Source organism: Trichomycterus rosablanca, chromosome 20 (genome assembly GCF_030014385.1).
Source record: "Trichomycterus rosablanca isolate fTriRos1 chromosome 20, fTriRos1.hap1, whole genome shotgun sequence".
Lineage (NCBI taxonomy): Eukaryota > Metazoa > Chordata > Actinopteri > Siluriformes > Trichomycteridae > Trichomycterus > Trichomycterus rosablanca.
In genome coordinates, this window is record NC_086007.1 from 13,437,037 (window position 1) to 13,454,836 (window position 17,800).

The window sequence follows — 17,800 nt, forward strand, 5'->3', positions numbered from 1 at the left end:
ACCTTAACAATTAATCTACCACTACCTGCATTTACTGTAATTGCATCTAATACACTGTCTTGTTTCTTTTTAGGATTTGTTTTGCTTGACTATGGCGTCCGACTCCCCACGCAGACCAAGTCGCTGTGCTGGAGGGGTTGTGGTTCGAGCCCAGGCTGCGACGTAAGAACAAAGCAAAACACTAGAACAAAACCCTTACATTTAAAAAGCCTCCTTTTTCACCACAACACTCCTAATGTATATTTCTCCTTTTTGCTCTCCTATTTTAACTTTTATAAGAACTATATCAGTAGGTAGGTTTCAGTTCTGTTAGAAATTAGTGCTGACCAGTGTGAAATACATTGGACTTTGCAGTACTGATCTTGTAGAATCCTGCAACATGCACTGACCAATCTAAAAAGTTCCAAATTAAATCTTTATGGTTAATTTAATAACGTAGTGCTGTACTATTGTTGTTTTGCTCTGTTGTGCAGCCCTATTATGAATCAGTATCTAAAAAATCCATATATGTTAACATATCTTATCATGAGTGACTTCTGCACCTTTATTTTAACAGTTGAAAATCTGCAGCTGTAATGTCAACATTTCAGATACATTTGGATAGAATTACAGTTTGACATGTTATGCTTTCAGAGCTTGATACCATTAGCAAATATAATTTAAATAGTGACATGACCCAGCAGCCCTCACTCTTAGCTCTACTGTGTTCGCTCTCTATGATGCTTTATTACTCTCTTTGTGTTTATAACAGTTTCTTCATTATTAGCTTTGTTTTTCTTACCCTTAGATCACCACTGATAAATGTGTGATATTGTTTTCACAATCTAGAGAGTCTAAATGTTGCTGTTTGTAAATATATTTAATGTAGTTTGTTAGGAAATTGTACTAATATGGGAAAAGTAAGTGCAGCTGTTATGTTGGTGATTGATTATTTGACTGTAACTAAAATGATATGCAGTATTACATACAATAGTATTAAATATACCTTTACTTAATTCATGTGGGTTTTGTAATGTTACCTATATGTTGTTTTACTGTTTTCCAGGGAGCAGTCCTATATGGAAAGTGTAGTGACTTTTTTGCAAGATGTAGTTCCTCAGGTTAGTATCTGGCTCCTACTGAGCTAAGACTTTTTGCTAAGATGTTTTCCCCTTTTTTCTCCCCCTTTAGCACGTCCAATTGCCCAATTGCATCATGCTTCCTCTCCGCCTATGCCGATCCCTGCTCTGACCAAGGAGATTGAAGCTAACCCGTGCCCCCTCCGACACGTGGGCAGCAAGCCGTATGCATCTTATCACCCACACATTGACGAGTGTTGTGCCACCTAGTGTTGTGTACGGAGAGACACACCCTAAGAGCACTCTTTCCTAGGGATGTAACGATACACTCTACCCACGATACGATTCACGATACTGGGTTCACGATACGATTTTTTCAGATTTTTTTAAACAAAATTAAATTGAAGACAAGTTATGACAAAGTTTCCTTTTATTACTTCTATTTAAAATAAAATACTGGATTTGTGCTTATATTTAATTTATCTACATAATGATGTCATTTTATTTCCGAGGTAGGTACAAACTATGCATAATAATGCTGCACATTTCTCTTTTTGTGTAAAAAAAATATAGTGCCAGCGCCCTCTGCTGTTTAAAGTGAATATCGATTAATGTTAAATTAATAACCGATTCAAATCGTGGCACACGCGCACCGATTTTTAACTGTCTTCCGGTGCATCGTTACATCCCTACTCTTTCCTCATGTCCGTGTAGGCGCCTCTAATCAGCCTCTAGTCGTAATCGCACCAGTCTGACAGAGAGAGACCCATATCTGGCTTAGTCCCGCCCATCTAAAAAAACAGGCCAATCGTTGTTCATGTGGCCGTCGTTCATGTCTGCCTCAGCTGGCTTCGATACGATGTATTCGAGATCCCAGCTCTGGTTGCAGCGTGTGTTTTTACCGCAGGTTAAGCGGTCCGGGTTCTTTCTGTGTGGAGTTTGCATGTTTTTCCTGTGTCTGCGTGGGTTTCCTCCGGGAGCTCCGGGTTTCCTCCCACAGTCATGCAAGGGAGGTAAACTGGAGATACGAAGCTGTCCATGACTGTTTGAAATAACTTGAACTGATGAATCTTGTGTAACGAGTAACTACCTGTATTGTCATGAATGTAACCAAAGTGTGTAAAACATGATGTTTTTCAATGTTAGATTGGGTAATTGTAGAGTAGATTATAACATGCACTCTAAATTAGTATCCAGTTAGTTTGTTGGTTAACCATAAGTAAAGAAAACAAAATGTTCAGTTAGGTAATACACCTCTGCTTAAAAATGTTTTTACATCTTTTACTTTTTTAAAGGCATACCCTGGGACTCCTCCAACAGATGAAAAAGAAAAGATCAGCTGGGTCCTGTTTGAAAAAGCTGACATTAATGGTACGTTTTCAGTTCGCTTCTTTTACAGAATGCACACTACGAGGCCACAGTTTTGTGAGTTTATGACCAAATGTTTTTGGAGTGTTTCTGTTGGAATTTAAGTCAAAATTCAGTCAACAAAACTTTTGCAAGGTCATGTTCTAATTCATTACAAAGGTGTCTAGTGGGGTTGAGGTCAGGGCTCTGTACAGGCCACTGGAGGTCTTCCACACCAGACCATGTCTATACGGACCTTGCTTGGTGCGAGTTCGAACACTTGCTAGATCACTCTGCCATGCGTGTATATTGATTTAAACTGACATGAGCAATCAAGTATTCACAAACTAAATTCTATTTGGTAGCAAAATGTTTATTGCATTATGTACTGTTCTTCTGTTGGTGGAAATTAGACTTGTGTCTTGTGGCAGCAGTCGCACTGTGATTTTGATTCACCGCTAGAACTCTTTCATTCGCAGTCTTTGGTCGTAGCAGCACTAAATCCCCTCAGGCTCTGATTATATTAGTACAATGTTTAGGCTTGGCAGGATTATTTAACATTAAGCACGCTGGCCGCTTTTTGATGGTTCAGTTCCCTTTATGTAAGATGAGTGACAGCTCTGTGTTTTCTTGCTGACATTTGCGTAAGTGTGCCAGCGCTGGTGAAACTTGACAGCAGCCCTGGAACAGCACTGTGTTTATAAAATGTCTCGTTTGATTTCAGCGGTATATACAGTAGCCCCTTTAGAACCTGATTAACATGATCGTGTTAAGCACATGGCTCATTTGTCTTCATGCAAGCTTCCAATCCACCAGTGTACCTAAATAAATCAACAAGACAGAAAAACCATGTATACGGGAGGACTGTTTAAAATGTGGCCGCTTGTATGCGTGCTTTCTGACGTTCGGCAAGTTCGGCTTTCAAAGATAAGTCAGGCTTTCGTTCTTTTCTTTCCAAAATGCCAGCCAAAAATGCAGTAGCGCACATCTCATCAGATTTTGTTTTGAGATTCTCTGCGCCTTATATGGAATGTAGATTCAAAACCAAGCTGGTAGGGACGAGGGCAAACTAAAATCCTGAAAATCTTTCTGACATCATTAGTGTAATTATTACAAGATGATAAGCTAAGGTTCTACCTTTATACTGCGACATGCTGCAAAACATCCACATCATTGTGATTTTAAAATGCAATAGATATTTTGTTTGAGATTTAAATTATATAAATGCATTGTGTCTGCATAGATTTAAACTTTATCAATCTTTCTTTAAATAAAGTAAACTGTCGCATACAAATCAGCCATCTGAGCTGTCTGTCTCATGTAGAGATCTGAAGCTCTGCTCTCAATTCTGTGTAACTTTGTACTAATAACCTTTGCCACTTATTAGTAAACTGCTTTTAACCAGCTTACAAGTTTGAGATATTTTCATCTTAATATTTAGATATTGGATGCAGCTGGGCACCATAAGTTAAACGTTCATACGTTCGAGTTTCTTAAGAATCTCAACTGATCTATCAACCTGGCTGTGCATCCAACTGGCATACATGGCTGTGTCTGAGGGAGGGAGATTAAAATGGTTCCTCAATGCTGTTGCAAATGTTGCCTATACTAGCTGGTTGAGGTGTTTGCATGTGGGATAGACATGGCTGTCTGTGGGAAAAGCAGGGGCTGAACGGGGCACATGATAATCTGTGCGCTTCTCCTTTGTCAGGGCTAGCGTTGTGCAAATTCTGAGATTCTTTATTGCACTGTACCAATTATAAATGATTGGTTTGTACATTACGTAGTCCTGGGTAAAGAATGCTAAATAAGGGTTGCTCGGGTGGCACAGTGGTAAAACAAGCTAGCCCACCAGTTCTGAGGTGATGAGCTTTTGGCTGGCCGGGCACCTCCTCAAATATGATTGAGATACAACTGGATACATCTAGATTGGGAGAAAATATGCATTAAATTTTTTTTTTAATACAGAATAAAATACAACTAAATTGTAATAAAAGAATTCTAAAAAAAGATGAATTCAGGTTGATGGATAGCAATTTATGGCAGTTTATTTCACCAAGCATATATTTGACACTTTCCATATATTTTTGCTAAGTTGTTGCTGTTTGTATGTACAGATGTGGCCCGCTCACCAGAGTTCCTGGAGATGCACGGCAGTGGTGTTGACCCACCGTTGTGTCTGATGATTGGCTACTCGGATGGAGTGCAGATCTGGAGCGTATCTGTAAGTTGTTTACACTTTACTTTTCAAGAACAAACAGTTAACATAAAACATCCCATCATGTTTTGTTCCTTACATATATGTTTTATACATTTCTGTTAGTGTGCTGTTTTGTCTGTATGTGAATGAGGAAAGCAGCCTTATTTTCTCTTTCATGATCATTACAAACACACCTGATGCCCTGACTACTCACTGATGCCGGATACCATTTCAAAAAGCTCACTGTAACCTCACTGTAACCTGCTTTTGCAAACATTTCATGATATGAAAAGAGAAAACGTTACTGACATTATGCTCGCAAACTTTAAAACGATTAACATTCTGTTTTCACATGCAAGTTTGGTGTTATTTGCCAATACTGCATGCACTTATGGCATAATGTCAGTGATGGTACAGATATTCTGTGTGGAGTTTGCATGTTCTCCCCGTGTCTGCAGGGATTGCCTCCGGGAGCTCCGGTTTCCGCCCACAGTCTAAAGACATGCAGACAGGTTAACTGGAGATTGTCCATGACTGTGTTTGACATTAAAAACTTGAACTGATGAATCTTGTGTAACCAGTAATAACTTGTTCTGTAATGAATGTAACCAAAGTGTATAAAACATGTTGAATTCCTAATAAATAAATAAATAAATAATGGTAAAGATACAAAGTGGCATACGAGCACATATAACAAGACATTTTTTAGGTGTAAACCGTTCTTGTTGGTAAATGTGCAATTCTCTTTATAGCCTCTAGATGTCAGTGTTTGCAAAGACAACCTCTTTCCAACTCAAGCGGTTCCCAACCCTGGTTTTAAGCCCTCCATGTGTTGCATCTTTCATGTCCCCTGTGCTAATAATACATGTACGTGGGCTTAAAGACAGAACGGGGGTACTGAACTACCACATTTGGGAGGAACTGTCCTAAAGAAGATTCTTTTATGAGTTAACTTGTTGTATAAGAAAAAACAGAAAGGTTTAGAAAGGTGTTGAAAATTAAACAGTTATATTTCACTTGTAGAAGCAACGTAGCATTTGATGACACTTCTATAGTATCTGATAGGCAAGCTATAGCTTGGTGGTTAAGATACTGGGCTAGTAATCAGAAGGTTGCTGGTTCAAGCCACACCACTGCCAGGTTGCTGCTGTTAGGCCCTTAAGCAAGGCCCTTAACCCTCAATTGCTCAGACTGTATACTGTACCTGTAATGTTAGTCACTTTGGATAAAGGCGTCTGCTAAATGCCAAAAATGTAAATGTAATGTATATGATAGCTAATCTGATCTGACTGATAGGAGTATTGTTTCAGTAATTTATATACAAACTTGAGGTGCTTAGGTGCAGTTCTAAATTAGTTACCACCTACCACTGACATCCAAGATTCAAATCCTTGGTGATGCTATCGGCCGCTTGGGCATCTACCTACAATTATGATTGGCCATGTCTTTAAGTCTGGGTGGGTGGCTGAGGCCTTGCGATGGACTTACATCCTGTCCGGGCGTGTTTCTGCATTGATCACTGATTTCGGAAAAGTTGGTGATAAAAAAATGGGAATTGAAATAAAATGGATTTAATGACTATAATATTTAAACATTTGTGCAATGTTCTCAGGTGTGAGTAAATGGGTGAGTGCATGATTTACGATTGTATTGGTGCTCTGTCCAGGGTGTTTCCGGTCAGACTCCAGACTGATCAGGTTATAGTGATTATTATCAGATGGCTGAATCGATTAAATAAATAAGGCTGGTAATGAATGAGTGCAATCTGTGCTTAAATGAGCCCTAATATCAACCTTTTTTCTTTACCCGGTGTTGTGTGTCCCTCTAGATTAAAACCTTGGTTTTCATGTTTGTCTTTTCTTTGTTCCACCCTGCCTTTTACTTCAGTTTTTTGGATCTTAATGGTGTGTTTTTCACCCGGCTGGGTTAAGTGGTGAAAACTGCAGTTTCAATCTATGAGTGACCGTGAAGTGTTTTTGACAGTTGCTAAGCCGACACCCTCTGTAATGGCGTTGAACGGAGGAGGAGAAATGGGGTTAGCAGATCCGCCGTAGCGTGAGTTCGGGTCTGAATCGAGTGTGTGTGCATTAATATCTCCTTAGAGAGGGAGAGCTCTTTGACTACAGAGGTGTTGCATGCTGGTGGGAGATAAAGAGCAGATTACAATGAGTGCATTCAATGGTGTTGGGATGAAGAGGTGTCTGGTGGAATGACATGAGAGAAAGGTGTTAGTAATGCTCTGATTTAAACAGTTTAGTGCTTTTTGCCATCCAGCAGCCTTAGACTCAGAATAGTTTTTTGTTTGTTTTTATCTTTCTTCTTCTTTTAGAAACGATTACTATTATTATAAAAAAATGGGTTGGGAGGTCGGAGAAAATTCTCAATAAAAACAGACAATTATTTGTTGTTGATTCAATGCTTCAGTAATTCCCGTTAGGAGTCGCCACAGCGAATCATTGGTCTCCATCCTGCCCTGTTCTGAACACCCTTTCTCATCCCATCTAGAAACCTCTTTTTTGGCCTTTCTTTCCTTCTCCTGCCTGGTGGCTCCATCCTTTGCACCCTTTTCTTAATAGAACTCTTATATCTCTTCTGTCTTCTGCCATCTCAATCTGGCCTTCCCAACTTTGTCTCCATAGCATCCTACCTGCGCTGTCTCACTAATAAGCTAATTTCTTGTCACACCCAACAAGCCAACAAGAATCACAGTAGCTTCATTTGTTACCTCAAGCCCCTGCTTCCGTTTTTTTTTTAAATGTATATGCTCATTCTAAATTTGATAGCTGAAACACCTTAAAAACAAGGACAGGGTTAGATGTCACTCTTACATTACCTTCACTTTTAACACTGTTTTTTTTTTTTATTACTTGGGAACTGATGACCGCAAATGTGTTTTGAATGTGGGTGTTTTTCTCCTTTTATTGGTTAATGTAACATAACACTTTAGCTGCTCAACAGTCTGAAGTCTAGTCTTGGTGGTCTCAAGATTTGATTTTTCAACCTTTTAATAATGTCATGGACTAGATTGTTGAATCATTCCATTTCTTGCAACCACGCTAGACTTTCTAGACTTGTAAATGCTTCTTTTATAACCAGTCATGATGATCAGAAAATAATAATATTGGACAGATGAAATGCCTTTATTAGGCATATATACATATATGCTTGTATAGTATAATGAAATTCCTTTTCTGCATATCCCAGCTTGTTTGGAAGCTTGTTTTGAAGCCTGGGTAAGAGCACAAGATCAGCCATGGTACGGCTTAACAATAACCTTTATCTTGGTATGCTGTTTCAGAATCAGGAAAATACTTTTTAACAAGGCAGACGTGCAGTCAGTTGATCTGAAGCCGTTGTGATGCTTCATAACAAAATAGTTAATTAACCTGACGAGCTCTGTCTTCTTTAGCTGCAGTTTTTTGTTTTGGATCCCGTGCCAGACGAAAACACAGAATTTTTTTTCTGTAATTCGTCTGTGATTTTCATTAATGTTTGGGCATTAGAGAAGAGAAGTGCGAGAAGGCGGGGCCTGAGGAGAAAGATGAAATTAGTACGAAAACACAAAGAATGGCACACACGGACTACAAAAGCCATCCAGATGCATTCTTTAGGCCCAAAAAAGAGGATGTTTGGACCTCCTACTTAATGCATACATGAGTTTATATCGCAGGTTCTGTACAAATTTGAAACATGGCTTTTGAGACAAATGTAACTATTGGGTAGGTATTTATCTTGGATACTGATGCTGGGGATTTAGTCAAGGCATGACATCACATTCCCAAAGCCTTTATTGAATTTGTCTTTACATGGTCTTGATTACAGCTGTATTAAGTTCATTTATTCTAAAATGCAATTTTCTCCTAATCAGATTTATGTGTATTATAGACCTTAACAGCCAAGGACACAGGCCTGTCAGCTATTGGCCAACCTCTTTAGTTTAATATTATTAGCGCCATGCGCATCGTCTGCAGTCGTATACTTTATCTGCCATTAACTCCAGCTGTGTTCTTCTGATTGATTTGTAGATTCCATCAATCTTTGTTCATTTGAATGAAAGTGTGACGGTATACAACATAAAGTCACTTTGCATATTGCTGTCGTAAAACCTAATGTAATTGTAGAGGAGTGGAGATGGTTGACACGTGGACAACGTGTAATGCAAAATGACACTTGCATTAATGCAAACTGTGCAATCTGCTAAATTCCATTATTTTTCAGCCCCGTTTGCTAATGGGGGATTTCGTTGGTGGTCTTAATCTGTGATAATCTGTGATATTGTACATTTTGCGCTCTTTTCTCTGTCTGACGTGTTTTAGATGTCGTGGTAACCTGCTGCTTGGCAGTCAGGCTTTCAGTTTTTTTATTAAAACATGACTGATCCTTCTTTATACAAAAGCTACTAATTGTGCAAAAGAGAGATTATCCGCTTCTGGGATTGTCTGCTTAAAACACACGCGCACACACCTATTTTCAGGAATTTTTAAAATCCTCTCATTTTAGCTCCCAGTTGATCTCGGTCCAGCTCTGATTTCCATTACATACCACACATTTGTTGCAGGTTTTGGTTAGTTGGAAGATGACTAATGGTTGGATGCTTATTATAGAGTGACGAAGCACTTCCTCACCACTACAAACAAATGATGTAGTCTTCTTGAACCAGTGCATTGTCTGTTAATGTTTTATAGCCAAGTACATTGGGTTGCAAAAAAAGCTGGCACAGGGAGATACCGGGATTGAATCTCAGCGGTGCTATCGGCAGGTCAGAGGTGGACGAACAGACTAGCCGATGGGAAGTGCACTTGTCATTGCGCTCTAAGTGTGGGTGGATAAAAGTCCTCAGTCCCAAGCCTGGATAAAAATAAGGAGGGTTGTGCCAGGAAGAACGTCCAGGGTAAAAACTGTGCCAATCCCTTATGCAGGCCAGAATTGTCTTCTGTGGCAACCACTAAATATGTGAGCAGCCAGAGAAAATACAATGGGTATTTAAGTGGGGGTTGCTATATACATTGACAGTTATAGATGACGTTTGTGTATGTATGATTTGTGTAAGTCTAATTCATTTAAATTATTGTCCATGACACCCATGGAAGATGGGTCCCTGTTGAGTCCGGCTCCTCTCAAAGTTTCTTCCTGTAAATTATTTTTTTCCCCTTTTTCTCCCCCTTTTAGCACATCCAGTTGTTCAATTTGCATCGTGCTTCCTCTCTGTCTATGCCGAACCCTGCCCTGACCGAGGAGATCGAAGCTAACCCACATCCCCTCCGAAACATGGGCAGCAGCCGGATGCATTTTTGCCACCCACACATTGATGAGTGTTGTGCCACCTAGCGTTGCATGCGGAGAGACACACCCTAAGGGCACTCTTCCTCATCTCTGTGCAGGCGCCTCTAATTAGCCGGCAGAGGTTGTAATCGCATTCTGACAGAGAGAGACCCACATCCGGTTCTTTGTCCCCCCCCCCGCCAACTGAGAAACCAGCCAATCGTTGCTCATACAGCCACTCAGCCTCGAACCGGTAAGGCAGAGCTGGATTCGATACGATGTACTCAGAATCCAGCTCTGGTTGCAGCGTGTCTGTCCTTTTTTTTTTTTTTTTGCCGCTGCGCCACCTGAGCAGCTTCTTCCTGTAATTTTAAGGGAGTTTTTCCTTGCCACTGTCACCCTTGGCTTGCTCAACAGGGGTTTTTGGTCTGTTTGTCCTGGATTCTATAAAGTTGCTTTGAGACAATGTCTACTGTAAAAAGCGCTATACAAATAATTTTGACTTGACTTGACCCTTATCTATGTGACAAACATGAATTAGTGAGGAAACAAACAGGTCTACTGTTTATTTTGGAGGCTACAGACTGATGATTAAAAAGTGTGGCCTTATTGAAATATAATTAATTTTTTCTGTATAGTTGCTTCATAAATGTGTGTTGTCTATTGCAGCTTATTGGAGAAGCCCAAGAGCTGTTTTCAGTGAGGCATGGTCCTGTCAGAACTGCTCGTATCCTCCCAGCCCCTCTCATCAGTAAGTACCTAATACTTTCTCATGAACCTATTTAAAACAAGCTGGTTTACCTGTATGGCTGTTGGTTTGAAATGCTAGCTAAATAAATCTGGCATCTCATATCGGACGTTTATAACAGTCTTAAACCTGCCCGTATGATACCACGAGCCAAGCCCAGATCCAGGTCACTCGGATCACAGTTTTTTTTTCCCCATTCTGATGTTTGATATAAACCTTAACAAGAAGCTGTTTCCGATTTCTTTACTGTTTCCGATTTCTTTACCCCTGTCTGTATTCCTGCTGTTACATTACAGGCTGATAATTATATACAGTAGATGAGCTGGTGTATTACTGTTCCTGCAAGAAGGTCCCGGGTTCGATCCTCAGGTGGGGCGGTCCGAGTCCTTTCTGTGTGGAGTTTGCATGTTCTCCACGTGCCTGCTTGGGTTTCCTCCGGGTGCTCCAATTTCTTCCCACAATCCAAAGACATTCAAGCGAGGTGAATTGGAGGTACAAAATTGTCCATGACTGTGTTCGATATAACCTTGTGAAGTGACGAACTTTGTGTAATGAGTAGAAGAAGAAGAAGAAGAAGATATACGTTATTTGTCATATATACATATACAGGTGTACAGTACAATGAAATTCTTTCTTCGCATATTCCAGCTTGTTTGGAAGCTGGGGTCAGAGCGCAGGGTCAGCCATCATACAGCGCCCTTGGAGCAGAGAGGGTTAAGGGCCTTGCTCAAGGACCCAACAGTGGCTGGGTCAATCTTCCGGTTGATAGCCCAAAGCTCTACCCACTAGGCTACCACTGTCCCATTCATGACAGTAACTACCGTTTCTGTCATGAATGTAACCAACAGTGTAAAACATGATGTTAAAATCCTAATAAACAAACATTACTGTTCCTAATATTGTGACCACTGTTCCATCTATGTAGAAAGATGCATTTTTTAGAAGAATGCCTTTGTCCTATATACATATACATGTGTACAGTACAGTGAAATTCTTTTTCCAATTATCCCATATTGTTTGAAAGCTGGGGTCAGAGTGCAGGGTCGGCCATTGTACAACACCCCTGGAGCAGACAGGGTTAAGGGCCTTGCTCAAGGACCCAACAGTGGCTGCATAGTAGAGCCTGGATTTGAACTGTCTCTACCCACTAGGCTACCACCGTCCCACATTTTTACGAGACCTAATCTAACATTTATTCTTTCCCTTTTTTTCTGTTTTATATGTCTGTCTGAGTACTAAGTACTTTGAATTAACAGTGCATTAATAGCTTTTTCCTTCCTGTTTTTTAAAATCGTGTCGAAATTAAAGACTTTCCAGTTTAACAGCATTGAGCTTGCCAGATCCCTGCTGCTTTCCCATGCTAATATTAAAATCAGCTCTTTAAAGTCAAACTTGGCCTGCTGTCAGCTGCTGGCTTGTTTTACCAGCACTCTGCGAGAGTCTTTTCTTTTTCTTTCATCACATCTCTCATATTGGCCTGTGCACACGTTTGGTCAATACATGTGTGAACGGAAATGGAACAACTTAAAACTATATATATATATATATATATATATATATATATATATATATATATATATATATATACAGTGTATCACAAAAGTGAGTACACCCCTCACATTTCTGCAAATATTTTATTATATCTTTTCATGGGACAACACTATAGACATGAAACTTGGATATAACTTAGAGTAGTCAGTGTACAGCTTGTATAGCAGTGTAGATTTACTGTCTTCTGAAAATAACTCAACACACAGCCATTAATGTCTAAATAGCTGGCAACATAAGTGAGTACACCCCACAGTGAACATGTCCAAATTGTGCCCAAATGTGTCGTTGTCCCTCCCTGGTGTCATGTGTCAAGGTCCCAGGTGTAAATGGGGAGCAGGGCTGTTAAATTTGGTGTTTTGGGTACAATTCTCTCATACTGGCCACTGGATATTCAACATGGCACCTCATGGCAAAGAACTCACTGAGGATGTGAGAAATAAATTGTTGCTCTCCACAAAGATGGCCTGGGCTATAAGAAGATTGCTAACACCCTGAAACTGAGCTACAGCATGGTGGCCAAGGTCATACAGCGGTTTTCCAGGACAGGTTCCACTCGGAACAGGCTTCGCCAGGGTCGACCAAAGAAGTTGAGTCCACGTGTTCGGCGTCATATCCAGAGGTTGGCTTTAAAAAATAGACACATGAGTGCTGCCAGCATTGCTGCAGAGGTTGAAGACGTGGGAGGTCAGCCTGTCAGTGCTCAGACCATACGCCACACACTGCATCAACTCGGTCTGCATGGTCGTCATCCCAGAAGGAAGCTGACGCACAAGAAAGCCAGCAAACAGTTTGCTGAAGACAAGCAGTCCAAGAACATGGATTACTGGAATGCCCTGTGGTCTGACGAGACCAAGATAAACTTGTTTGGCTCAGATGGTGTCCAGCATGTGTGGCCGCGCCCTGGTGAGAAGTACCAAGACAACTGTATCTTGCCTACAGTCAAGCATGGTGGTGGTAGCATCATGGTCTTGGGCTGCATGAGTGTTGCTGGCACTGGGGAGCTGCAGTTCATTGAGGGATACATGAATTCCAACATGTACTGTGACATTCTGAAACAGAGCATGATCCCCTCCCTTTGAAAACTGGGCCTCATGGCAGTTTTCCAACAGGATAACGACCCCAAACACAACCTCCAAGATGACAGCTGCCTTGCTGAGGAAGCTGAAGGTAAAGGTGATGGACTAAACCCAATTGAGCACCTGTGGCGCATCCTCAAGTGGAAGGTGGAGGAGTTCAAGGTGTCTAACATCCACCAGCTCCGTGATGTCATCATGGAGGAGTGGAAGAGGATTCCAGTAGCAACCTGTGCAGCTCTGGTGAATTCCATGCCCAGGAGGGTTAAGGCAGTGCTGGATAATAATGGTGGTCACACAAAATATTGACACTTTGGGCTCAATTTGGACATGTTCACTGTGGGGTGTACTCACTTATGTTGCCAGCCATTTAGACATTAATGGCTGTGTGTTGAGTTATTTTCAGAAGACAGTAAATCTACACTGCTATACAAGTTGTACACTGACTACTCTAAGTTATATCCAAGTTTTATTTCTATAGTGTTGTCCCATGAAAAGATATAATAAAATATTTGCAGAAATGTGAGGGGTGTACTCACTTTTGTGATACACTGTATATATATTTATATATATATATATATATATATATATATATATATATATATATATATATATATATACCGTTTCTGTATGCTCAAAAGACATAGTCCTACTAAATTAGTGCAGTAAACTAATTAACAAGGACATTTTTAATTTATTTATTATTATTTTTATATATATAATAAATAAATTAAAAATTTCCTTGTTAATTAGTTTACTGCACTAATTTAGTAGGACTATGTCTTTAGAGCACTCAGTTTTTTTGCAGGGCAGATTTAGGATTTCAGAAGCCTAGAGAGCTAAGAATAGTTCTGCATTAAAAGATAAATTAAATTAAATTAAGCACATAATAAATGTCCCACTTCTATACCTTGTTGCTATTACTACTAAGTGGCATTTTAGTGTGACATTTAGATCTGGATTCGGGTTCCGGCATTTTAGCAGATCTTAACAATAGACAATGGTGGCTTTTAATACAAGCTGGACACGGATAAAAGTGCAGTACAGTAATAGGAAGCAGCAGATAGCCAACACATGAGCAGAATAATTCACTGCTAAATAAAATGAATTGTTCTTCTGGGGAAACTGATTGCAATCTGTATGGTGCAAACAGTGTTGCACTGTACTGGGCTTTAAATAGAGGATTTGTTTGAGCCCGGAGCCTGGGTGGGCGGATTTGGAAAGTCCTGAAAATAGGTGTCAATTTTAATAAGGCAAGGTCATTCCCAGAATAAAGGAGGAAGTTCCACTTTCTCAAAAGAAACAAACCATAATTCAGATTTTTTTCTGATGCTTGTGTTACTTGCTAAGTTTGGCTGCTGTTTAACCACAAGGCACATGATGCATTGATGACATACGTCTCAAAATTAGAATTTTTCCTGCCGGGCTTGATACCCCTGAGGTACTTATTTTGACACCTTGTTGACAAACAGAGTATATTTTAGACAGTGGACAGTCACAGTTAATCTAAATATGAAAGATTTTTGTTCTTATTTTTACTGCTTTAACCTGATCAGGGTTGTGATGGGTCTGTTTTTTTTCCCCAGAATCACTGGGCGTAAAGCACTAACACACCACGGACAGGGCGCCAAGCCAACATGGGGCCTCTTTCACTCAGAGAATCATGTCTGTATGTAGACATCTGTCCTGCTGGGGATTCAAACCCTGGATCCCAGCTGTACAGTCCCACTAGTGTGAATTACTGCTACACCACCCAAGTGACTTGTTGTTATAATAATAATAATAATAATTTTCTTCAAATAGCAATTCTCAAATTCAGTGTTACTTTACATTCACAATTACAATGATAACTACATTAACAAAAGCAGACACACTATCAAAAGCTGTAGTCACGCCCATATCAGCATGGTGTCACTGACCACCGTACCCAGATGGCAGTTGTTTTTACACCTCCCAAATTCTGTATGCCTGTGATACCACAGCTTTATGGTGAGTGAATGTATAAATGTAAATGTATACCAGCCCCTTTTAAAAGGCAAATTTCTAATGGGCTAAATGCAATGCAACAGACACGCTTATTTGCATATAATCACAGGTTTACGTGTTACAAAATAAATTGTTGGTATTTTTTTCTTTTTTGTGATGGGACAATTTAATGTGCTAAAATTCCTGCACATTCAAACCGACTAATGTGCCTACAATGGTACAACATTTGATTTAAGATCAGTACTTTTGCTTTAAATAAGAGGGCGGCACTGTGGCTAAGTGGGTATCACTGTCGCCTCACAGCAAGAAGGTCCTGGCTTTGATCCCTAGGTGGGGCGGTCCGGGTCCTTACTGTGTGGAGTTGGCATGTTCTCCCCGTGTCTGCGTGGGTTTACTCCGGGTGCTCTGGTTTCCTCCCACAGTCCAAAGACATGCAAGTGAGGTGAATTGGAGACAGTAAATTGCTCATGACTGTGTTTTATGTAACCTCGTGAACTGATGAACCTTGTGTAATGAGTAACTACCGTTCCTGTCATGAATGTAACCAAAAGTGTAAAACATGACGTTAAAATCCTAATAAAACAAACAAGCGAACAAATTTAAATAAGATATTTAGCAGATATTTTCAGTGGTAAGCCCAAGCCTACTGGGTGGTTGGTTTGTTTGTTTGTTAGGATTTTAACGTCATGTTTTACACTTTGGTTACATTCATGACAGGAACGGTAGTTACTCATTACACAAGGTTCATCAGTTCACAAGGTTATATCGAACACAGTCATGGACAATTTAGTGTCTCCAGTTCACCTCACTTGCATGTCTTTGGACTGTGGGAGGAAACCGGAGCACCCGGAGGAAACCCACGCGGACACGGGGAGAACATGCCAAATCCACACAGAAAGGACCCGGACCGCCCCACCTGGGGATCGAACCCAGGACCACCTTGCTGTGAGGCGACAGTGCTACCCACTAAGCCTCCGCCCTACTGGGTGGAGAGTGGTGATGTAGTGGGGTCGTGACAATTAAAAGCTGTTAAATGGGGTCAGGGTTTTGAACCTGTTGGGTGGCAAGTTGGATTTCTGTCCTTTGCACGTTGTATTAGAAAATAATTAGTCTTCAAATTCAGTCGTTTTCAAAATTCAAACAGATAAACAAGGATCGTTTTGCCTACGTTTTGACTTTAAGACAAAAGGCAGCTGTTAGCGGTTGTCTTTTGGAGTCCGTCGTTTCTGCATCGCGATCAGCTCTCGTGACCAGTGACAATGTTTGATGATGGGGAAGTAAAAACAGAGGAGGCCCTTTACAGTGTTAGGGGTCTGAGAGCGGCGCACATCTGCACTCACACGCTATGCCAGGGGGGCTCTGCCTTCCTGCACATGATTACCGCCATGGCACGGCTAACCAAATTACAGCCTTGCTAAAGCACACATCGTCTCCAGTCTTGACATTATTGGAAGTTTCACCCCTCACTTTCAAATCAGAAGAATGAGATAAATATGGGATTTGTAAACATAACGACATGTTTTCCCTGCCTGAAATTTGCCTACCGGCCTTTTACCATGCTGTAATTTCTCCAAGCACGAAAATTAAAACCAGTCAGACGAAAATCCCCTCCGAAAGCTTTGAAGGCTTTCTTTGAGAGACGGTTGGGGAAGGGTTTGTGTTAACACATCGCATTAAATGGCATTTCTGCTTTCTGTCTGTATATTTGTCACTGTGAGCTCTGGAATTACTTTGTGGTCAGTTTGGACGGATCTATAGGTTGACGGAAAAGAATCGCTTGCCTTAGTTTTATTTGTGGAAAATCTCATTCATTTACAGGGCTGTAAAATCAACACATTCTGTTGTACTAGTTTCTTTTAAATTATGCTTTTTTTAAAAATCATGTGTGATGTGTGGCTGTGGCTAACTGTCCACAGGCCTCACACATTGCTAATGAATGTATTTCTTTGTATGCTTCTCGGTTAATGTTCTTCCTCTGTCTTTTCATCTGCAGGTCCACTCAACACTGACAGCTTTGCTGAGAAGCGGCCCCTCCTCAGCGTTTGCAAGAGCACCGGTTCCTCGGGGTGAGTGACGAACAATGACATCACTATTTCAGTCTGTTGGATCTTGTATTTTTAGGTCACATGTTTATCAAGCGGATGTTATATTGACCCTGTCTTACATGCGCACACACACACACACCGGATGCTTCCAAATGGTATTAACTGGTAATAGAAACTGTTTATTGCAAATATGTTGTAATCATTGATGGGATAATATGTCATGTGGGTTGCACAGCAGGTAGTGTACTTACTTACTTACAGTTCCAGGTTACAGGAAATCTGGGTTTTATGTCACCTTCAACAGCGTGCATAGATCTACCACAGCCTATGAGAGTTTTGTTGCTGGATATGTGCTTACCTTTATGACCACGACTTACCTACTTATAATGCCTTCTTGTAGTATGATACCACACACAAAAACACTAAGCGTTAATTGTGCTTCAATAGCCTCCCCAGTTACCAGATCTGAATTAAACAAATTTTTTATTTGTTAAAACAGGAAATTTGCAGCATGAATGTGTTACAAATAT

At 40.4% G+C, this 17,800-nt stretch overlaps 1 protein-coding gene across 9 annotated transcripts in view; it reads left to right on the forward strand.

Moving 5' to 3' along the window:
• bcas3 (BCAS3 microtubule associated cell migration factor) overlaps positions 1-17,800 on the forward strand; it is a 409,318-nt gene that overhangs the window by 1,779 nt on the left and 389,739 nt on the right. For all 9 annotated transcript variants that reach the window (XM_063016958.1, XM_063016965.1, XM_063016960.1 and 6 more), the window contains exons 2-7: positions 74-162; positions 1,046-1,100; positions 2,354-2,429; positions 4,523-4,629; positions 10,537-10,618; positions 17,219-17,291. In XM_063016958.1, coding sequence (XP_062873028.1) covers positions 92-162; positions 1,046-1,100; positions 2,354-2,429; positions 4,523-4,629; positions 10,537-10,618; positions 17,219-17,291 — 464 coding nt within the window. In that variant the 5' untranslated portion in view covers positions 74-91. The remainder of the gene's footprint in view (positions 1-73; positions 163-1,045; positions 1,101-2,353; positions 2,430-4,522; positions 4,630-10,536; positions 10,619-17,218; positions 17,292-17,800) is intronic.